Source organism: Athene noctua, chromosome 18 (assembly GCF_965140245.1).
Source record: "Athene noctua chromosome 18, bAthNoc1.hap1.1, whole genome shotgun sequence".
NCBI lineage: Eukaryota > Metazoa > Chordata > Aves > Strigiformes > Strigidae > Athene > Athene noctua.
In genome coordinates this window covers 5,375,989-5,400,028 of record NC_134054.1, presented here as the reverse complement: position 1 = coordinate 5,400,028, position 24,040 = coordinate 5,375,989, and the positions used below count along the sequence as shown (strand labels likewise).

General features: G+C 38.0%; 1 protein-coding gene across 5 annotated transcripts in view; it reads right to left on the bottom strand.

Annotated features, from left to right (window-relative positions):
* TNRC6C (trinucleotide repeat containing adaptor 6C) overlaps window positions 1–24,040 on the bottom strand; it is a 109,820-nt gene that overhangs the window by 73,780 nt on the left and 12,000 nt on the right. For all 5 annotated transcript variants that reach the window (XM_074922299.1, XM_074922294.1, XM_074922296.1 and 2 more), the window contains exons 2-3: window positions 15,926–16,025; window positions 14,990–15,011 (exon numbers count right to left, since the gene is read on the bottom strand). In XM_074922299.1, the coding sequence (XP_074778400.1) occupies window positions 14,990–15,011; window positions 15,926–15,988 (85 nt within the window). In that variant the 5' untranslated portion in view covers window positions 15,989–16,025. The remainder of the gene's footprint in view (window positions 1–14,989; window positions 15,012–15,925; window positions 16,026–24,040) is intronic.

Sequence of the window (24,040 nt, the reverse complement as noted above, 5' to 3'; positions counted from 1 at the left end):
CAGTATCTGAACATGTGGATAGTGAGATCAACGTGTCCAGGACACATCAGATCTACCAGGCATGCAGGCAGCCTGCACCCATGGGATGCCTATGAAGCACACACACAACCATTTGTGTCAGATCCACACTGGGTCTGACGTAGCCTGGAGACATCAGATTCACTATACATTCACACAAATTTTTGCTCTAGAAACCAGAAATACAGCTTCTCCAATTATTTTATTTATGTTCTGGGGGTGGATGCAGGGGGAACAGGTTGCATTGTTATTTAACTCCTTTTAGATGCTTCTATGAAAGCATGGTGTCATCTGCTTGCAGACTACGAATCTGCTCATGAGATGATGTTTTTTACTTACACTGACTGTGCTGCTGAAATCATGAGACTACACATACATGTCAGCTAGAGCCCTGTGTAAACACAAAGCCTTGACTTCACTGTCATGTACGTTTATGGTACTGAATTAATATTTTATGTGCAATACTAAAATAGTATTTTGTGGGCAACCAGTAAAAGGCCTCTGAAATTTTGGCATAACCCTTCCAGTTCACGTTCCAACTCAAAAGAAGACTTAAGAGTATGTTTATAATGCAGTCCTGAAGGTAAGTGTAGTGATATCTGAGCTATCATTTTGAAACAGTCAGCATAAATAAGTGCAGTACTGCCAACAGAGAGTTCAGCATGGACCAGCTTCCCCTCCTCTCAGAACTGTGAAAGTATATTAAGCATTACCTAGAGAAACTATGTATGTGACCAACACAGTGAAAGCTAAACCTGAAATATTTTGGCCTTGGATTTTCAAAGTATAAATCCTTACTGGGCTAACTGAAGATGTGTTCATTTATATTTAACAAAATTATTTGGAGAATCAATGCTTTGAGCAAGTAGGTTCTTAAAAGCAAACAAAAACCATAGGGACATCGTTACACTTTAGAAGACTGTACCTACAAAATTCCATATATTTTACATCTAGAAAAATGCTTGGGGTTCTACATCCTATTTTGGATGCAGTTCCTAGTATTGGAAAGGCAAGCAGTCCTACGGAGATGTCATACTCTTGCCTTCAGAAATGAGCAGCAGAGAAAAATTTGAAGCCCAAAAATAAGAATGATCCCTTACTCAGATAAACCCAATTAAAGTCATGCTCTAGAGAAAAAACAAGCTACTGCTTAAGTCTGCAGACTGATCTAACAGGGGAGAAAAGAAAATATACCTAACTTAAAATGTGTATTTCTGTTCTTTTGATACTTCCTCTTAAAGCTAAACATGACATTTAATATGCAAATAGTGTTTTTCTGAATGAGTTCGCCAAAGACAGTCTCTTCACTGGAAGGTGGTGGGTTTTTTGAACTAAGAGTTCATCTACCCGATAGCAAAACTTGCAGGATCTGAAGCAAACTCTTCCTTTCAGATTCAACACAGAATCAGAAGCAAACTTCATTAATTCAGTTTAAGCTGAACAGATTTGTTTTTTTTTTAATGTCTCCAGTGCCACTGTGCATTAATGCTATATATGAATGACAGGATTTAAACTATTCAGAAACATGAAGAAAGTAGTTCCAGCAGTTTCCAGACCTCCTCCTTTTAAGATTCTTCAGGAAAATTTCCTAAATAAAAGGAAAGTAAAATCCGACGGGGATTCTGCAATCATTTCACTGCTGCCAAGATGAAGCCAAAAAAACCGCAGCTCAGTTCAATTTGTTGAACTCGGTCTGACAGAAAACCCCCTTTGTGAGAAGGGTAGAGCCGCAGCAGGTCTATTAATGACTGAGCATTCCTTAGGAAGCTTTTCACTATTCCTTGCAATGCAACCTTGGCATTGCTGAAGATTTAAGCAACCAAGTTCACTAAAAAGACCAGGACCAGAAAAAAGCAGGGAGCAGAGAGGATCCATCTGTCAGTGTTTATAGCCTAGCAGCAGTGGTGTCACCGTGCAAAGCAGGGCTGGTGTATTTGTTGTTTTAGATGACAGCTCTGGTTGATCAGGCTGTCACCATAGCAACTTTCACTAAGAACTCACAATGCACCCAAACGAACTCCGAGCTAAATTAACTTATTGCATGTCACCAGTGAGAAATGACTGTTCAGAGGTAATTTTCTGTACTAATATGTAATAGAGTTAACTCTCTAAATTGAATTAAATTAATTAAATGCCACTCCCAGTAAATCAGATTCTATTACATGAATGTTAAAAGAAATTAAAGATGTTTTAATAAAGATTACTAATAATAACTTAATATTATTACTTCATTTTAATTCAAAAATTCTGCTCAGTTTATTTTAGACACATGTCTTCTCCCCACTAGGAAGGAATACCTAATTACTCCACATACATTACACACATTTCACACACAGAAGTGCTTAGACTCATCCAAAAGAAGTAACACCAGCATTTTAAGGACTGTTCACCTGTGAAATATGGCTTGGTTTAATATGTGACATCCCAAGATTTTTCTTCCTCTCACACAGTTAAGCTTTTGATAAATTCTTGTGCTTTGAACAATTGTGTCTAGTTTCCAAGAGCAAAGAATGAGGAAAATACCATGCCTGTCTAGGCAGGCCACAAAAGTAACAGCTCTTTAAGGGCTTTACAGATCTACCTAACAATGTATTATTAACCTCACTTTTTAAAGTAGTTTCTTGCAATTTATAGTAGGATAGCTGGGAGGCAAGTCTAAAATGCCCCCAGTTCCCAGTGTAAATAAAGTGCAAGTTATAATTGCAAACTGATGGTATTAAAGCTGTCCCAATGACCCTGACTTAAAGATAAAGTCACATTAAAGACTCACCAAAATACTTCAGGCAAAACCGGGCCTTATCTACATTAATCATCTTTCAGAACTACAAACCATACGATTAGTTTTCAAACAGAAACTCTGTGTATATGTGAGAAGGCAGCAATTAACAGCAGGGGGAGCACACGGTATTTTCATATCTGCCACTGGCCCCTCAGATAACAATGACATCAGCCCAAGCACAAGGTTCAGTTCCAGTTCTGTTAAACACCCATAGAAAAGTCAATACTTCCATTAAAAGAATGTTAAGTATGTATTTTTAATTTTTTTCTCAATATCAATTAAAAACAGACATAAAAGCAAATGTGAAAAGCAAGCGACAATTCAAGCAGAACAAGGTAAGCTTTACAACATCCCACCTACGGTCCAGTGTCAGTAAAATGTGATTGTGGATTGAAGTGTTTTATTGTTACTATGCACCTAAGTTATTATCCAGAAATTTTAAGTTAGAACTTAAAAATTTTTTTTAAAGTCTTAGTAACTCTAATAAGGCACCAAATCACAAAGTCTTCATATTCAAAAATGTATTTAGTATTCAAGGACCAAACCAGAGAAATACTGTGCACAGTCATGGAATTGTCTTAGTGATCCTAACATTGCACAAAAATGTATCTGAACAGACAGGATATTATAAACCATGAAGAGATAGTGAGAACACTGTATCTAAGACAGTAATTTAGTATTTTAGAATCTTTAAAACATTTTCAAACTGAACTTTCAACTTGGTAAAAGTATTGCTACATACCTTCAAAACTCTCAAGAGTTTTAGTTCTGTGTCACTAAACCAAACCATGTTTATTCTCTATCCATCTCATTATTCATTTCCTGTTTAGAATAATATAATCAAACCACACATCTACAGGTGAAATTCTGGTGTGATTTCACTTTGATGCTCATGCCCCCACCATAACCAGCCACGACAGAAGGTCCTCTTCAAGGTGAACTGACTTTCATGGCAGAAGTCTCTTTCTTGAAGTGGGAATGACTTACAGGGCTTCCCAGTGAGATCTAAGCATCAACACAGTCCTTGTAACTACTCAAACTGAAAAAGGACAACGATCACAAACTCCACAGTGGAGTTTAGGAAGGATCTTTTCCCAGATGCCAAGAAAAGGCACCCTAAGTTATAGTATTGGAAGTCAAAAAACAAGTTTTTTGAAAAATCTATTCCAAGTAAGCCAGAAAGCGATCCCAGGTGACCACAGTGAGAAGTTGTGTTTTCCACTACAAGCCTCATTCACCTGCTGTAAGAGAAGAGAAACCTGACCTGGCTGAAAGATCAGCTGTCTTTTGAACTGGAAAACTGGAGGCTGCAGCAGCAAGCAGCAGCTAGACACTGAAAGATCACCTTAGAAAATTTAGTGGGGTTTGTATCTTTATTATACAATATAGGGGAAATTTGTCAAAGAGAAATATTGGACAGAGCTACAGACAGGCTCTGTACACTAAAAAGTACAACATAACAAAAAGGCAAACCAGATTTCTGAGAAGTACCATGAAGGAAAAATGAGGCAGATACATGGGTTCTGGAACTGGCTAGTCAACATGGGACAAAAAAGGTGAAGAGCATGGACCCACAGTCCAGTTAATCCCCTCTGGGAAGAAAGAGATAAACAACTGGGGCGGTTGAAGACGACCTCCCACTTTATTTCCCACAGTGACTGTTGGACAAGATTAGAAACAACTATATGACAAAGAATAAAAATTAAATCACTACTCTTGGAAGATGACAGATAGCAAGATATGAATTATGATGGAATCTGTGTCAGAAATACAGCATTAAATACATTATCTTCTGCCTATTTCACTCTGAAGTCTTTCTCTTGTTGAGGAGAGTCACTACTCAGATGCCAGAGTGAACAGAAGGGAAGGGCCTCCCTCATACATACATCAGAAAAGAATCAAAAATCCAGCAGGACAGCCTACCACCTCCAGCACAATCAGGAAATTTTCTCATCGTTTGTCAATCAGACCTAAACAACTGACAGTGGAAACTGTTGGAAAATTAAAGCAAATAATGTATTTAAATGTATACTTCAGAGGACTACCTGCAGAGAGGAAATGATTAACGAACATAAAGGAGAAAGGGGGAGAGCTGGAAGAAGAAACTCCACATTATCCATTCAAGATCCTTAGAGAATTAGAGAAGAGGGCATCTGAAATCTGGGAGCTTCTTAAATCAAGCTGAGTTCAGAGAGAGATAACTGAACAAGAAGAATCAGCAGCAGCACTGCTATGAAACGGCTGGGATTAAAGAGCTGTACAATGGAGTGAACCTGAAAAGCATAAAAAATAAGCCTTAGATTTTACTTGTAAACAGCAGTAGTAAGGTTATAGTAACACAGGTTAACTCAAAGGTTACTTAATAATCCTCCAATTACAGATAGTACATTTAAGAAAATAATTCTGAACTAACTGGAAGGACTTCCAAAGAAGAGAAACATAAATTATTATGGTTTGAAAACCAGCTTGAAAACACTAGCATGAGGAAAAACTGAATGGGCTCTTAAGTAAAAAAAGCGGATACACAAAAAGGCCCCTGCAGAGGAGGGGAAAGATCTGCTCTCAACATACTGGGCAAATCAGCCAAGAAAGAATGGGCTTAAATTATAGGAAAGACTATTCAGGCTGTGTACGAAGACAACTTTCCAACAATAACCAAAATGCCTTTCAAGAACATCTGTTGGGCCTGTCTGGCAGTGGGGAGATGGATAAGACAATCTTTTCTTGTGCATCTAAACAGATATATCTAATTCGACAATTCTAAGACTTTAGTGTGGCATTTGAGTCTTTAATGGAGTTGAAGACTTATCAGCTCTGGAGCCTTCAAAAAAGCACTCAGGTGCTTCAAAACAGAAGTTCATGAGAGCCTGTCTGGCCTTGGAAAGGTGAAAAGTCCAGCTCCATAAAGACTGCTGAAAAAAGAGACAGCAGAAGCAGCCAAATTGGAAATTATGTCGGAAACATTAGAAGCGTCCTGAAAGCAGGGCGGATCTTCAGAAAACTCTGTGATAAGACAGAGGAGAACTACTGTTAACATGGGAAGAGACAATCAAGGGCTTGAATCATGTTTCATGTTCAGCTGTTGCCCTTAGGCAAACAATAATAATAGTTGCTGACATGCTCAGGGCAGCTGAGGAGTGTCCAAAGCATTTAGTGAGGCTATTAAACGCAGGTCCCACAAGACTGCTTAGTATGGGCCACTGCTGCCATGCCACAAAGCTAGGGCAGATGCTTCAAAAGAAAATCACCTCCTCTCATGGTGATCTTGGACCTGCAATCACCCTCATGAGTAACTACCTCTTAGGATGCTAATGCACATTATGCTGCCTAAACCAGTTCAGGAATAACCTGAATGATCAGATGCACAATGCAAACCCAACCAGAACGCTTCAGAGAATTTACCAGAGCATGAGTTGGTTGAACAGACATTTTAAGTAGTCCTGAAGGATTTGTAAAGTATGGGCTACCACCTTTAACAACTCAGGAAAAGCATTAAAATAATCTAGCAAAACACAGGGAAGTCGAAGACGCAGCCTAGGTTTTCAGAGTAGAGGAATGTCAACACCAGATAATCAACAGAAGAACACAAGGTCCCTCAGGCCAAAGGCTTCACAAACAGTGTAAAAGAATCAAAACATGTTTTCATTTCCTTTGTTTTCCCAAGATAACCCTCTTCAGCATTTGTGGAGTAGCTACCCCAAGAGCGTGTACTAGTGTTACAGTACAAAGCTGGTTTCATCCTTCTCAAGGTAGGGATCAAGAAACATTAGAAAACTGGCATATATCTCAAAACAATCAGTACCAAACCGAGCCAGTACATTTCCTGAGGAACCGCTCTTCAAGCTTATGGTTTGCAGATCTTAACTGATACCGTATTCATATGTGATACAAGTCTCCAGGTAGTAAGATGACAATTTCATAATGGAAAGTGGTTGTCACACTGCAGGTAAATCAAAGCTGATAGGTTTCCATGGAGAAGGCATCACAACAGACAGCAGTTTCCAAAGAGGAATGACCTAAGTGAGACAATCCTCAAGGCAGACAAGAAACTGCCTTCATATATACATTTATTTGAAAGAAGGGTAAAAGCAAATGACAGACTTTAGTTCAGAAAGTAAAGGAGGACTACATTGATAAAACAGGTGAGTTATGATATAAAGCCACTTCCAAGAAAACAAATCTCAGAGTCTGCTAGGTAGATAAGAAAACCAAGAGATGCAGGGTAGGCGTTCCCGTCTGTTATTACCAGTAGATACAGAACATAGCAATGACATGTGAAAATGGAAAAATGCACAATTATTTATAATTGGAAAATAGTCGTTTGATGAGCAGACCAAGAGAAGAACAGAACATACACTGTTGTCTGAACTGCTGTGATGCCAGAAAGTATAGCAGTTTGACTGTTTCACAGTCTACATGCTTAAATACACTGCATTAGGCAATGCCCGTTACTGAAAAAGCAGTCTATTGCCGAGTATGAAAGCACACACTGTGGGCAGATAAATAACCATAAAACAGCATGCAGTTTGATCATAACTACCACTATTATCATTGTGTAGCTGTGTTAAAATTTATATTCTAGAATATACAGTTGTCAACAACTGTACTGGCAGTTGTTTTGTTTTTCAGAAAGCGAGCCAGGGATTTATCTGAGAGGCACTACCACCAAGGGGCACCCTGACAATTAAGTTCTCTAGATAAGAAAAGTCAAACTGGTGTTATCTAATTTGTTCTTATTCTCTCTTCACAGAGTACTCTTGTAGATATAATGTCCCAGGCTTGAAATTTATTCAACAACGGACAATGTAGAGAGACATCTGATGAAAGCATGTAGTCCTGCTGCCTTCAAGCAGGGTATCAACCCTTACAACATTTAAAGCACTTGAAAAATACCTTCAATCAACTGTCTAGTGTTTGAAAACTCCCATTTTCACCCAGTTTTAAAGCTAAATATATACAGGTCAGGGTGTCGCTACCCTCAATCTGGTAAGCCCTGATCATTTCCTAACTGAGGAAACTGAGGAATGACAAAACACATGGAAGACTAGAGCAATACTGTGTCTGTATTTATAAGCACATGCCTAAATTTGCATGATGGCAAACTACAACAGACTATCTCTAAGGAGATTAAAAACTACCTCTAAGGAGTACTAAGAATATCAAGGATCTCTGATTTGAGCTCTTACCTACTTTTCTATTCCCAGGTGAGGAATCTGCAAACCTTACAAGGCAGCCATGGGATTGAGATGGGACTGGAGATGCTTATTTGAGCAGTAAGAAGCAGCAGCGACTTCAGGCAAAGACATCAAAGCACTCTGCATCTCTTCAGGGGCCAGCTGTCCTGTAGATCCAGCTCAGTTCAGGAGCACATTAGGAAGAATATATCTCATGGTTTCAGTTTTATTTTCAAATAACCCTGGAGTTTTGTGTGTGCTTAAGAGAGAAATGTTTTTGCCAAAAACCTGTACTAACTACTTTGGTGCCTCATTGTCCGAAAAGAGTGTTTATTTGAAAGATAAAGAGTGTACAGTTTCACAGAAGACTTAAACCTTCAAAACTGTCAATCCTTGGTCACAGAGCTCAGTGTCCAGCTCTGACAAACCCTCTCTCCTGCAAAAAAAGACACCAATTCTCAGTGCCACAACTAATCTCTAGTTGAATGCCTTGGACTAGCAAACCAGCAAGATCAACAGAGGAAGTGCTTACAAAGCCAAATATAGCTTGTAGTTTAGCAAAGGTTATCCATACGCATACTTCTTACCTTAAATTTTTCTCCTTCACTTCATAATGGCAACGTTGATTTGAAATCATACTCATAATGTTGCTTACACTTGTGAGAGCAAAGAATGTATTAAATAGCACTGAACTACTGCCACCAGAAACTCAAGATGGCTTGTCACAGCCATCCCACCTGAAACAATAAGCAGGAAACCAAAGTTGTTTTCTGTGCTAGTTAACTCCAAGCCTTCCAGCTTATTCTTCTTGCTTTGTCTCCCTGAATATGCAAATTTCTCCTCCCTCCTGCTCTAATATTTCCTTTTTTTCTCCTCCTTTCCACCCAGTATTATGGCAGAGAATTTACAAATTATCTTCATACTCTGTTCTTTGCAGATTGTAAAATCATAATTACTTCTCTATCAGAGAAGTGATATCTTAGTATAAGAATAAATTCATGTTTAAAGACACTTATAATAGCAGAATACCACCACGATAACGTTTATCAAAAAGAAAACAGTTTTGTGTTATAAAGCCTTAACATACAGCAATAGGCTATCACTAGGATATCAAATGACTGCATATTAAGATCTAATTGAAGAACTTATTACAGCACTCCCCCCTCCTTCTGCAGTGATGATTTATGGCACGTTTTATCACTGCAATGTTCAGTAGTTTGGTACAAACACAGCATTTAACTAACAAGATGGCAGAGGCAGATATTCAAGCAAAAGCTATATATACTCACATGAGTCAGAGGTTATAAGTCTGTTGTAAATCATACCTGATTTGTAGGCTGAAACACGTTTCCTAATATTATGTAAAAACCTCTGCTGGTTCCTACAATAATATGACAAACTAGAAAAACTCAAAACTTAACTTTTCTTTTTTTTTTTTTAGAAGACTGATTGTGTTACAGTCATAATTCTACTTAAAATACTGATGAGATTCTCTAAAAAGTTTAGTTTTCCTTATTTCTTATGGAACCACCATTAAACCTCTTAACATCTACCACAGCCAGAACAAGCACATAATCAATGTACATAAAACTGCATTTCTGTATGAGCATAATTGAGAGTAGGTTACAGGAGGTAATTCACATCCAAATGAGTACAAGCAGAGAACATTATAACAGCCCATTTGGGCAGGGTAAGTAAAGAATCAATTCAAAACTATGCAAGCATCTACGTGGTTGATTTGGAAATTAAAATTCCTGGCTTTGAAGAAAGGTATGCCACATCCAAATAGGTATCTGACATTCAAACAGAAATGCCAGAGCAGGGGACAGAATCTCAGATCTTTTCATCCACTCTTTATTCTTTCAACTCCCATAATACAGTTGATGATATTCCTCCGAATAAAATATACAGTACTGCTTGTAGTATAAAAAAATGCTTTGCAAATTTTAAAAAGAATCTGAAGAAAGTATGCCAACATTTGCAACACCACAAATGACTTATCAAGCAACCACATACTGTTAAATACTTTCAGTTCTTTTAAGTATTCCAAAATAAAATGTAAAGTGTCTACCTTGATAGAATAATCTTTCAGTCTGCAGACAACCTTCCTGACTCTGCAAGTCGCATATCAAAATCATCATACGGTGGAGAGTCCCAAGACACACAGCACAGACAGCCTGGGGGAAGGGAAAGCTCCCCCAAACAGACCATAAGTGGAAGAGAATGATGCTTAGCTCAGGATCCATCCTACCACTTTAACGGTGGATGGGCAGAGCTGATGGGCTGCTGAATCACAGGAATATTGCAGATATTCCAGCTTCTGCAATCCTGCTTCATCCCATAAGCAGTGAGCTGAAGTTCCCATTTTCCCCTTGGAAAGACAAAATCTCTCTTCACAGTCCTGTGTCATGAAACATATTGAAGACAGACCTACAAGGATCATGAAGTTCAAAGATGCAGAGACTGGCCATTTCTGCTTAGAATCACAGAACCGTTTGGTTTGGGAGGGGCTTTGAAGATCATCTAGTTCCACCCCCCCTGCCCCGGGCAGGGACACCTTCCACCAGCCCAGGTTGCCCAAAGCCCCGTCCAACCTGGCCTTGAACCCTGCCAGGGAGGGGGCAGCCACAGCTTCTCTGGGCAACCTGTGCCAGAGTCTCATCACCGTCCCAGTAAGGAATTTCTTCCTTATATCTAATCTAAATCTGCCCTCTTTCAGTTTAAAACCATTACCCCTCATCCTATCCCTGCACCCCCTGACAAAGAGTCCCTCCCCAGCTTTCCTGTAGCCCCCTTTCAGCCCTGGGAGGCCGCTCTAAGGTCTCCCCGGAGCCTTCTCTTTTCTTCTCCAGGATGAACAACCCCAACACTCTCAGCCTGTCCTCACAGGGGAGGACTTTTCCCCCTTTAAACTCAAGGGAAATAATATTTTCTAGACTAACATTTCTAATCAAATATTGACCAAAATACTTTGTTAGACTAAAAATGATACATACTTAACACTTCTTACTTCTATGTTTGCAGATTTAATACTTACCTTCATTGTAGATAATGCTACAGAATGGACAGATACTTTGCCTTTTAACTACCACAGCAGATGTATGAATAACAAACCACTTACACTATTTTATACCAGCACTTAAACTTGGTTTTAGACAAAGTGCATAGAATTCAGCTCGGTAGGAGTAAAGCAGTCAAGGAATTGATCACCTGTGCTGACTATACCTGCAGCAAGATGGCCAGAAGAAAAGTAGGCAGCAAAATGCACTGATCTCACTGTATTCAGTGCGAGCATAGCTCTATCTAAAGGCCCCTGTAGCTATTAAGTAACAGCCATTTACCATACTAGTGACTATTTACAGTACAAAACTCTTACTGGTAGTTACTGCTGAATGTTTTCATTACAAAAGACTTTATACACAAAGTTTCTTTATCAAGTGCATATAAACTGGCAAGAGTTTACACATTTAAAATAAACACTAATAGGCTGTGCTCAATAGTCCTGTTCTCAAAAAAATTACCATAAAAGAACAGTAACATAGAAGTACAATGCACAGCAGGCAATAAAAGCATGTTCATTTCCCACCTCATCTAATTCTGCAGTGCTCCTCTCCAGCTGAACTGGAAGACTACTTTCATTTGTTTTCAAGTAATTGAGAAACATTTCAGCTACTTATCAGCTCTTCAATCCTTCTTCCTTTCACACATTCCTTAGAATTGTTGCCAACAGGGTATTTATAAAAGATTCAGCCTAACAAGAATACTCTGGCAAACAATGTTGCAGAAAAAAAATAGGAACTGAAGAAGCTGTTATGTAGAGAAGAATTAAAGAGTTGGATCCTTGTTTAAACAGAAAAAATAATTTAAGTTGTTTAAATAGACACAAGAGCTGTGTAAGGGAGTACTTCCTATCCCTGGATCAGCAACTCCAGAAGCAGCCACATACCTTTCCTCTCTTGGTGGAAATGTGTGTTTATTTTGGAAGGGTTTTGTGCTCCACATCACAAATGGAAACATTCAGCTCTGTCTGAGGCCTCAGAGCAATATTTAACTGACAACACACCATATACACACCCCCACAGGAAACCTCTTTCCTCCTTACTAGTTTCTCTTTCCTGAGGCCTCACCAGCAAGTGAACATGCAAGAGCCAGTATCATCTTACAGCGAGTTAGAACTACACACACAAAGTATATGAGTTAATTATTAGATAGGACAGTATATCCACATTTTCCATTGTGCTAGAGAAATGACAATCTTAAAAAAATTTAAAAGCACCTTGATCATAGTGTAGGTTTCTAGTACTGAATAAGCCAACCAAAAGGGCTAATCTTTCCTTATCAAGTTCCACTGTTTGACCCATCCTAGTTACTTCAAGAAAGTGCTGTCTCCTTCAAAAATACAACTGAGAGCAAGTAAGAAACATTCTCCAATCAGCAAACAAAAAGAAGCTGAAAAATCCTCCCGTATGCCATCTCTAGTTGTATAATTTCTTTTTCCCCATGACCCAGTGTAAACATCTCTCATTGCTATAGCAAGCCAGTTGCAGAACTGAATGATACATACATAAAATGAGGGAATTTTTTCTTCTAAATTACCACAAGAAACTACATTAAGTCACATTTATAAAGACCTTACCTACCAAAACCTGGATATAGTAACATTCTGCAAAAGGTTCAGCTCCAGCCTGGTTTTAATCTTTGATTTAATATATCCCATACACTGGCATGCAGTACCTGCTGCAGTCAATTCACCCTGTTTTACTGTGTTGTCCTGTCTTTACAACAAATTTAACTGCTGTGCCCCACATATGAAATAAATTAACTACTAAATTCCATGATAATCCCTGTGTTGCTTTTAGTTCTAGTAGCATTTGCCACTCAACCTTGAAAATGTATCAGAATAAAATACTTGGGTGCAGTACAGCATTACAGTTTACAGTCAACTTTGAAAATTCTATGAAAAAAAGAGTTGTCAATTTTTCCCCTCATTAATTTAGAATTAATACTTTCTATATTTTAACAAATTCCTGCTACCTATCATAAGCTTGTATACATCTCTCCTAGATAAATTAAGAGAACAGTATCATAAAGCAGAAATAAAACATTCCCATGGATCAACCTTAAAAGCAACTAGTAGTTGCCCACCAAAGGAAATTAAAAGAATGGTCACTCATATGACTAAACAGCCCCTAACCCCTGCACTGAACATGAACAGGAGAGGTTTGTTTGCTCTGAAGGCCAGGTCAACTCTTTCCAGTGAAGCCTAACTACAAAAAGGTGCATTACTGCTTCTAATAGATGAAACAATAAAAGCTAGAACTGCTTAATCTTTTATATAACTACCTTTATTTACTGTTGTCTTCTTCCCAATTTGTGTTTTATAGCCATAGTATATCATGCTTAAATACAAAGATAAGGGGGGGGTGTGTGTGTAGAAATCAGTGAAACAGAGTCCCTAAATTTGAAAGAAACAAACTCACAAGCATACCTGAAAACTGGAGTTATTATGCTACTTCTAAAAACTTAAACTTGACATTTTCAAGCAATTAAAAACAAAGCTGTCACAACAAAGACAGAAATAATAATATCCCACAGAGGAAAGTAGAAGGCACTGCGTTTCAATATTAACAGAAATGAAGAGGCACTGTATCACTTTGTGAAAATGAACTTAGTTACTTTGACAGCAAAAACATCTGCCATTGAATTATGACATTAAAAAGTCATTATAATACATTATAGAACAGTGAAACCTTTCCACACAGTAACGAGCTGATACAGAGAACAAAACACGTAATACTGTGGAAACAGAAATATTCCATTAGATAGAAATTGCTCTGATGTATCTTAATTCTGCATTTTTCAATGTACTTCAGATTTTGAAGGGCCTAGCTACCTCTGCTGCCTTCTTATCCTGAAAGCAAAATCCACTATTACAAACTACATGAGATCTTACAGGGCTTACAGGGATCAACAGAATTCGGACTAAAATTTTCTGATTTTGTACTTTCTACGTAATGAAAATTTGGAAAGAAAAGGACAGAGTTTCAATAAATTACTTGTTACAGTTTATTCATCATGTAACTTTATTTTTCTGAATTCAGTATTACTGAAGCAATTCTTAATTTCTGCTGTATAAATACATAAAAAGTGTTTCAAACATAAGTTGTTTTGTCAACCCCATATGTTAGTCTTGGCTCTTCTCTAATTCCCAGTCTTTGGGAATCTGTGAAGCTCTACTTGCCTGTCTGTCACCTAATTACCCAGCAATAAATAACTGCATATTAATTAGTTCAGAATCGTTCCACAGCCCTGAGTTCTGTGTGGTGCCATGCAAATCAAAGGACAGACGAGATAAAAGAACCATAAGCCAACAGTTGCAGAAGAGAGGCATTAGCTCGACTCTCTTCCTTACCTTTTTTAAGGCCACAGCTTCATTAACATTTCTCTCCTAGGGCACCTAGGAGAGTTCACTGCCCCAAAAAGGAGAATGCCTTGCTTATCTCTGCTGCTTCCTGGACCATGCTGCAAACCAGTTCAATTCACTTCGCAAGCAGAAAACCCACACAGAAAGAGGTGGGGGGAGAAACAGCTTTCTCTTAAGCTCAATTAATTTAGTTTACTCACTTAACTGAGTTGAATTGTGCATGCAGGGGGAGAGAGTTACCCTTTTTGGTGGCAATTAGTTGTGTCTGAAATAGATAACTACTAACAACTAAATGGAAAGCTACATCTGTCTTGACATTAGACAAAAAAGATGTCATACGTTGTGTTATGTTTCACAGAAATTTAATCCATACATTCTTGTCAAAAAGGTGTCATACGATACCCAGCAAGATAAGCAAAAGAAAAGTTTATGCTGAGAATCCCAACTCTCCTCAAAGCTTTACGAACAGAACTCTCCTAGTAAGATATACTCCCCCTATTAAAAAGACACAAAGAATTAAAAGTACAAGCACATCTTTTTTAAACAAACTTACAAAAATATCCAATGATTCACATAGAATAAATATGAATTTACCTTTGGTTTTTTGTTCAGCAGCCTGAAAAAAGAAAAAAACAAAACAAATCAAATACTTGTCAATATTCAAAATGATACCTAATAATTGTAGGCCTAACTTTTTGCAGAAATTGCTTACATAAATCAGGCACTAGTTCCAGCTAAGGTCTGGAGAATGTTATTTTAACTCCATGTATTAGGAATGTAAGAATCGCGACCCTTGTCTGACTTAAGCCAAAAGCAGATGCTGTGGAGAAAGTATAAAACCTTACAAGCAGCATGACAGTACCCCCCATCTACCCACCCAGCCTCTGTCACTCGAGGTTCAGAGGCTACCTGAACTAAGCAGTACATTTATGAACTGCCCACTCAACAGAATTAACTTGAATGAACTTGTGCAGTATACCCTTTGAATCCATCCACACTCTTAATTTACACAGATTAACTGCACATTTTGTGAAGACCAGCCTTTTTTTTTTTAAATCTGTTTGGAATCTACCCACTTTCTTTTTTATGATGCCTAAATTTACACTGAAAAAGACAGTGATCAATTCCAATCAACATCCTAAGGGCCATTTAAGACTAAAACTAACTACATAAATCCAGAAAACAAAGCAGGAGTATGTACACCACAGAAAACCCACAACAGCCTCAGAATCCAGTCACTTCAGTATCAGCTGAGAATAATCCTGTGAACTTTGCTTTGGCATTGATGAGGAACATTCACAAGACACAGCTGTGGGAGCAGTAACAATATTAGGGGATGGTAAGCAGCTTGGAAAGTGATAATGAACTAACACAACTGTTTTTGCAGAGATTTTCTGACTGCAAGCTCACTCGAAGTCGACAGGACTGCTCACCTGTGTCAGAATTATTCACAGAAGTAAAGGCTGCAGAATCAGTATCTGTACATTACACATAAAAGTGAGTATGTCATTTAAAACAACAGGAACAAACCTTTTTCTGAGCACCTTCCTTCTTTTTCTTTTCTTCCTGCTTTTTCTTTTTCTTTTCTTCCATCAAATGTTCCTCTTCTTGTGTTTCTTGTTCTTTCTCCCTGATAAGAATAAAGATTGGGGAGAGCTTTTCAGTAAGATGAAATTTATCTAGGAAGGTAAATTGCTAACTTCCTACACCTAGTGTCTAAAAAAGGCTGCTTCTAATGCTGTAATAAAAGCATTTAAAAACACCTGTTCAAAACTTGTGACCAATGACAAATAGTAGGCAATGAAAATTCAGAAAGAATAAATTTTATTTGGAACCTCTTTCTGCAATCACTCCAAAGTACTACTTTAATATTAGCACATTCTAGGGAAAGTTTAAAACTAAAAAAAAAAAAAGAAAAAAACACACCCAAACCAACAACAAAACCCAGGTAATTAATGCAAATTCTGTTAGCTTTAAACAGTTACAATTCACAATATACCTTAAAGATCATTATTTTCTAACTATTCTTTTTTTGATCAAACACATACTGTATTAATTTCTCATATGCATCAATTTTGTTCTCAAAGAGTTGTAAACTAAGCCCTAGATGAATTCTAATAATCGTATTTTATGTTCATCCTATAAAATTCGGCTTTAGAATTTGCATGAATACAAGCCAAGCCTGTTTTAGTAGCATCATGGTTAAAATTTAACGTAAATTGTCCCAAATCAAGAAGCAAATCTACTTAAAACCGCTCCATCTATGCTTCCTTTGTCCACCACGTTTATAACAATGAACCTCTCCATCATCCTTCCAAATAAGTATCAATAACTCATTTACTTCTCTATAACTATTTCTCTTCCTTACAGAAACAGAGAATACTCTGTTTCTGATGGGCTGAAACCATGACTATTATTATGACGTTCTCCAACTATTCAGAGATTACTTTCAGCCTCACTTATTATTGCTTTACATTTAACTTGCCAAAGCCTGCAGTCCCATTCCCCTACTCTCTTTTTTTTTTTTTTTTTTAAAGTTTTTGTTGTTGCTGTTAAAAAAGGCCTTTTTAGTTACAACACTCTTTGCTCCAATGTTTTATCACAACAGGTCTGCAGGTGATGGGGGGGGGGGAATGCTCTTTACCTAAAGGAGAAACAGATACTCTTCAGATTTTGCACATTGTGTCTTCAAACATTCCCCATGAAACATTTTGCCTTTTAACTGTTTCTTTTATTTTCATTTTAACAAGTTTGCACATTCTTCCATAGTTTCCCTTTTTATAGGAAAGGAATATTGTAGTCAATTGTTTGAGATTTTGGCTCTTGAAGGGTGTTCTGGTTTTTGGCTTTTTCACTTGCCTCAAAGTACTTCTTTTGGCCACTGCAGATACTTTAATGCGTACAGAGATCCTGCACAGTGCTCCAGACTAAACCAAAAGCAGCTTCCCTTTCCTTGTGTTACCCAAACCAATAAACATTACAGTAAGCAATTCAAAGGTCTAAACATAGGTGTTAGTGCCCTTTCAGACACTTTACAGCACTCAAGCTATTTACAGAAGTGACAGATATGGCAAGACCCAGAGTCTGGAATAGCAGCTGGAGGTCAGGCACATCTGGAAGTGCTCGGTGCACAACTAGAGGTCAGGACATCTAAAGCAGCATTAGATAGCTGTATTTTAAATACTGAACCACTTCCTGTCATAACCAAAAATTCATCACCTGCATGACTGCTCAACTTTATGTGAATTTCAAAGGGCCACCTTCCAAATATTCAAATCAACGTTTGAGAAACATTTCCTCTCAGGATTGCAGGTGGGTATTTGCACCACATACTTAACACTGTACTTAGAAAAAGGTACTTAAAATTGTAGTTTTAAATGGATTATTCTAGGACATTGCAAAAAGCAGTGACATTGCCAAAAGAAACTGAGTTGGAACTGTAACAGATTTTACTTTACTGCCCTTAGTTCTGGAGAACAGAAGTCCCCAGGATTTCAGTAACTACAAAGTAAAAACATCCAATCCCTTCATTTTCAGTGCTCCCTACCCGAGTCACATCAGTCTCTACGAAGTCCATGTCTTCAAGTGAACTCTCCCAAACTCTCAGACTATTGCCAAGGGAAGTTCTGGCCTTTCTTGTTTTTTTAAAGCAGGTGAATGAAACGAGTCAGTGCAAAATGAGAAACCTTTTGGTTTCCTCTTGCTAATACTTAAGAAAACCCATGACATTACAGCAATTCCAGAACACCACAATTACATTTAAATCTCTTTCAATAGTCGGTGCAGTATTAAAAAAACAAACAACCCACACCAACAAAAAAACAAACCACCACACCACCACCACTTTGCTTAATCTGCAGAGTTTTCTTAAGTATGTATTTCCCAACTTTCCTATTGGGCCTTTTTTTTTTTTTTTAAATAACAAGTTTCTTTCATAGAATCACAGAACACAGGGTTGGAAGTGACCTCAGGGATCATCTGGTCCAACCTTTATGGCAAAAGTGTGCTCTAGACAAGGTGGCCAACACCCTGTCCAGCCAAATCTTAAGAGTGTCCTATGTTGAGACCAACTTCCATCACTGTCAAAGTCTCATTACTTAGACTAGACTATGAACTTTATTTCCAGCATTTCTGTCCTCTAAAGGTAGTTCTGTTTTGACATTTCCCAAGCACCGTTATGTGTTCTTCCCTCCTGTATGGAGGTAATACACCATATCAGAGGATTTTCCAAATCAAAGAGCAAACATTTTGCTCCATTAAAAACACAATGTATTTTATCACCATATTATCATATCAATTATAGCATAAGAGGTAGAAGTGCCACTCCTAGAGGAAACCTGTTTGGGTTTTTTAAATTTTTTTTTCATTTCTAAGATTAAAATAGCCTCAGATTAACTCAGAAAATGATACTATAATTTTTAATGGAGTTCAATTTTCAAAACTGTTTTACATAATGACACTTCTGAATACATATGCTTAAAATAGAAATAAAGCTCCAATTGGTCTCTCAGATGGCAACTCTTCTGTCGCTTCTAGGCAGAAATTAGTCATCTAAGAGCAAAACAAAAGGAAAACAATAAAAACATTGCTATATAAAGTTTGATTACGTTGTCAAAGGCATGTGTTGCAGTTTTACTTCCTGAGTGACAATTTAATCTTTATTACAGGAAATACGCTAAAAAATTTATGAATACAAAGCCCACATGATTTAAACCAGAAGTGTCTTAGAATATACTTGTAGGAGTTTGCCTTTTTCATGTATATGGATCTGATATATCAGAATCATGGGGGATTTTTATGAGCAGAGAGCAAAGAGTTTTACTATAGCATCAAATGTTGGTTTTACAGATTGCAACCATTTTACTTAATCCAAACCTAAACCAAAGTTACCTTTAAAGTACACACACTTAAGGGCTCTCTCTGAATAGGAAAGCAAGACAAAATGCAGGTCACGGTCAGAACAATTTCAGAACTATGGTTATGTTCTGTAGGCTGACATTTTTTAAGCTGAGTGAGAACTTCATTTTTCTACTTGGTAGCAGACATTGAATTGCTTTCACATCTGAAGCCACAGCTGGTATTTTGAATTAGCACTGATGTGACACTCTAAATGGATTTTGCAATAAGCCTTTCAGACATATTCTGTTCTTACAACTTCAAGTAGAGTCTATTTGTGTTATCACATGCAAGATTATTGCCCGTACAGTTTTATAGTTCAGAGGTTCCTGCAATAGCTGAGGACTAAACAGAGACCTGTTTCTCTTGTCCCTCCATATGACACAGCTCCAAACCTAGATGCCTAAGGAATTTTGTTTGCATATTTTATGATGGTGAAGGCTTATTTATTTACATTGGAAAACTGCCTGGAATACTGCTTCAGAATAGCAATCTTAATTTTGGTCTACAGATGTCTTTGCCTGGCTTACCCCAATGAGAAAATAGCTCCCATACCTCAAATCTGGAACACCTTTTGTACCTTAAATTCACATCCTACTTTATGCTGGAAAATCTCCCTTTATAGTTGTGAAAGTTGCTGACAGAAATCCTACAAACTGCATTACAATTGATTAAGTACTGCTCCAGTTTTGACTTTGCCCACCATACAGCAGGGCATTATGCTTTTCTGCACACACTCTTTTCCTAACAATAATGATGAGAGGGAAAAATAATATTTAAACTAGAACAGTAAGGAACTGACAAATAATCACCTGAAGTATGCTGAGCATGCTTTTTGGCAAGAATTAACAGAGCCATGCAACATCACAGGCCATAACAGAGGGTACAGACAGCACAGACAGGAAACACAAAGTAACCAAGTTTGAAAAAAATCTAGGATCATACAGTTTCAAATAGAAATGGAGAAAATTACTATTTAAAAAGTTCAAGATGTGATTTTAAATGGTAAGAAAGAATTGGCTGAGATCGTGAAGGCAAAAAGCAGCTTGAAGGGTGGCAGTGAAATGGAATGAAAAAATTAACAAAATAAAGAACAGTGAATACTAGAAAGGCAGGCTTCAATTAATTCAGGACAAATGGAAAATACTGTCACATAGGAATAGGCAGGTGGTGTTTCTTGGACATCACCAAGAATTTGAACGACAATGTGGATACCCTAGTGTATAATGGAGGAATACTACATAAAGCAGGAGGTCACCATATCATCATCAGCCCTTGTTTTCATGACTACTGAAATAAACTAAAAATCCACATCTGCCTATAGCTAATTTTGTTTCCTGCTTCATCTCTACCCAGTCCAGCTCTGTGACCTTTTTAGAGTAAATACCAGCGAAGGCAAGTTGCTGGTGTGACTTTAAAAGTGCCAGCTTTTTTCCCTTGATATCTAGGCTCAGTCATTAATCAAGAGTCAAGCTGGTCCCTAATTATAAGCTCTCCAACCACCTCAAAAAAAGCAAGAAGCACATGAAACTAGGTCAAATAAATAAGATGGAATATGAAAAAAACCAGCATAAACTCATGGGGACAAAAATGGGGAAGGCCAACTATGTATTAGCACTGTGCATATGAAAAGTAGTAATAAATGAACCTTTAAGTCATTCATTAGTAAGCAAGAGGAAACATTAGTTTTGATACTCAGTGGGAAAGGGGGACTATTGACAGATGACCCTATGAGTGCTGAAGTGACAGTACTTCTCTTTCTGCTTTGGCCTTCACTGGAGAGGTCAGCTGGGAACAGATGGCCAACCACCCTCTGCACTGGTGCTGAGCCTGCAGATGACGACAGCTTCACAGAGGGATTTTGTAGCACCAGTCTCTGTGCAGGGAGGCTTTGCTCCAGGGGCAGCAAAGAGCCACCAACCAAGATGCTCCTGCCCCAGAGCCTCTGCCGCCACCACCACTGCAATGTTTTGGTCTGGCTTCCTCAGTCAAAAGGGCTGATGAACACAGCAGGAATCTCAAGACGTATTTGTTACATCCCTTTTCCTCAAATCTGGGAGGAAAGAATGATTCAACTTCTCAGGAAAACTTCCATGAACTGGCAGGCAAAAAAAAGAAAAAAAAAAAAAGGAGATGGAACTAAACGTTTTGCTACCAGTCCAAATAGGAAATCAGCCCAGCAAAAGCAAGAACTGCTTTAAAAGTCCCTAGAGATATCAGATGTTTTTCCACTGTCTGGGCCTGATGTAATTTACCATAAGAACAACTGTATCTAAGTCATTACAGATTACCTTAAAGAATCATCAGAAGATGGATGGCACTCCAGAAGACTAGCAAATGGCAAAGACTGTGCATATAACTTAAAAGAGGAAGGGATAAAACCATCAGTAACAGCTAAAAAGAAGGTGGGGGGGAGCCTGATTTTTTTTTCTTACAGCACAGTTGCAGGTGTTTTTGAAAAGGATGAAAGGGAGACAACAGAAGTAATTTTTTTTTTTTTTTCCAATAAACATGGAAAGTTTTGTTAATAAGAACATGGTTGATTTTTTTTTTCCTAAGAACAAGGTAGGGAATATAAGATAAATGAAATTACAATAAAATACCCACAAAACAAGTAACCTCAGCACTTCTTCCAACAAGGCAGAGAACCAATGGATTTTTGTTGCAGTACGCTAGATGTCCAGCAGCAGAATTTTTATTAACCACTTTGCTGCTGGAAAAATGCGTGCACTTACTAAGTTTCCAGACTATGTCAAGCCATGAGGCTGCAAAACAATTGAGGACAGACAGTATATTCAGAATAACTTGATAAACTTGAGATGCACAAAAAAAAAAGTGGAGCGCAATTCAGTGCGGAGGAGTGCAGGGTTACCGTGTTTGGCAGAAATAATATATATCAATACAGCATAGGGAACAACTGGCTCAACACCAGTTTTGGGGAGGAAAAAACCCAGGTGTTACAGCAGGTCTCAATCCAAAGGCACAGAAACAATCTCACAAATGGTCAGAAACTCATCAGCTGCTGTACTGTGTCCAGTTTGGGACTATCTACAGCAACAGAGATACAGGTCAACCAAAGAAAGTCCAGAAAACAGCAACAACAAGGATCAGGGAGCAAAAAAGCACAGGCCCTTGGAAAAAACTTCAGACTTGGATTCACTTATTCTAAAGAGACAGCAACCCCCTTATTTAAAATAGGTGATAGAGGTAGAGAAGAATGGAGCAATATCTTTCCATTTTAGCTGTGGTAAGTAGCACTGAATTTAAATTACAACAAAGGAGATTTGGATAAGGCATAAAGAAAAATCTTCCACACTGTAGCATTTTGAAAAAAAAACCAAACCACACTGACATTAAAGACATACCAAATCTTTATAAATATACATTCTGGGGAAAAGAACAGGAAAAAAAAGGCTAGACAGACTTGGTTTTATTAAGTAGTAGCACTGATACAAGGCCACATCAACTGCTGGACACAAAGACAATTAGACCAGAAACAGGAGGCCTCTACCCATTCACAAAGTAGAATTCTACAATATTCGTTCAAGGGAATTAATGGGGGGAAAGTCCTCAGCCATACTACTGTGGGCAAGGTAAGTCTGTGGATGAGTTGCATGTATAGGTGTGATCATGCAGCTTGAAACTAAACCCTGTAATTTGAAAATCTGGGTGCAAAATTTGTTTCTACAGGGAGTCATAAGTGAAGCTTGATGTGTGCTTTCGTTTGACCTCAATTTGTGATTTATTAATTCCATGCTTTAGGGTTTGTTGCTGTCAAATTATGCCCCTGTCCTGCACTTGTCACTCCTCAAAACATAATTTACCTTGACAGGTGAATTTCTTCCCTTCCTCTGAAACATCTAAACATCATCCACTGTTGACAACTGTAGGACTGGTACTCTGATGCTCCCACTATCTGATCAACTTACTTGAAGCAAGTAACACAAAACTGGGACAACAATCTGATTTCTGAAGTCACTTTAAAATTCCACGCAAGTTCCTGCACAGAAACAGGGCACTAATACTACCCTTGATGTTTTCTTTTACTGTACAATATAGTTTTGGCTCTAAATCTTCTTTGTGTGTTTTTCTTTATTTATTCGGTTTGTTACAGAGTACTGGTAGGTATCTTCAGGTCTATGATGCTCTGTGGACCCTTCTCCACTGCTGCCTGTAATCGTGGGGGCTTAGACTTGATCCCTCTGTGCTCCCTTCCAGGCTTTCTTTAAACCAGTTGACTAAGGTGCAAGACACGCACAGACAACTTCATTCGCAACTGAAATTTGTACAGGGGCAGAATGTAGGTGCCATTTAAAGGCCCCCAAGAACACTACAGCATTAGTTGAGAATGGGGTGTGAAAAGCAACAGATTCAAATAAAGTATCTTACTGGGACTACAGAGAGATTTTTGGTTGCCCAAGAGACTAAATTAATAATCCCGCTCTTACAATCTGTAAAATAAAAGTTCCAGAAAGAAGAATTAAAAAAGAGCACCTGTGTTACACACCTTGTCTCAAGGCTGCACCTCCAGCAGTAGTAAGTGGTGTTAGAAACATGCTGGTTTGGATTGTTGGTTAAAGAGCAATAAAATACTGGCAGGACCTCAAGGAGAGTACCAGCTGCTACTTACTGCAAGACCCAGGCTCTCAGTGGAAGTTTTCAATTCACCCCATGTTAACTTGTTGTGATCCTACTTTATGTACACATAGGGTAAAAAACCACTGAAGTATATTAGATTAGAACAAAAAT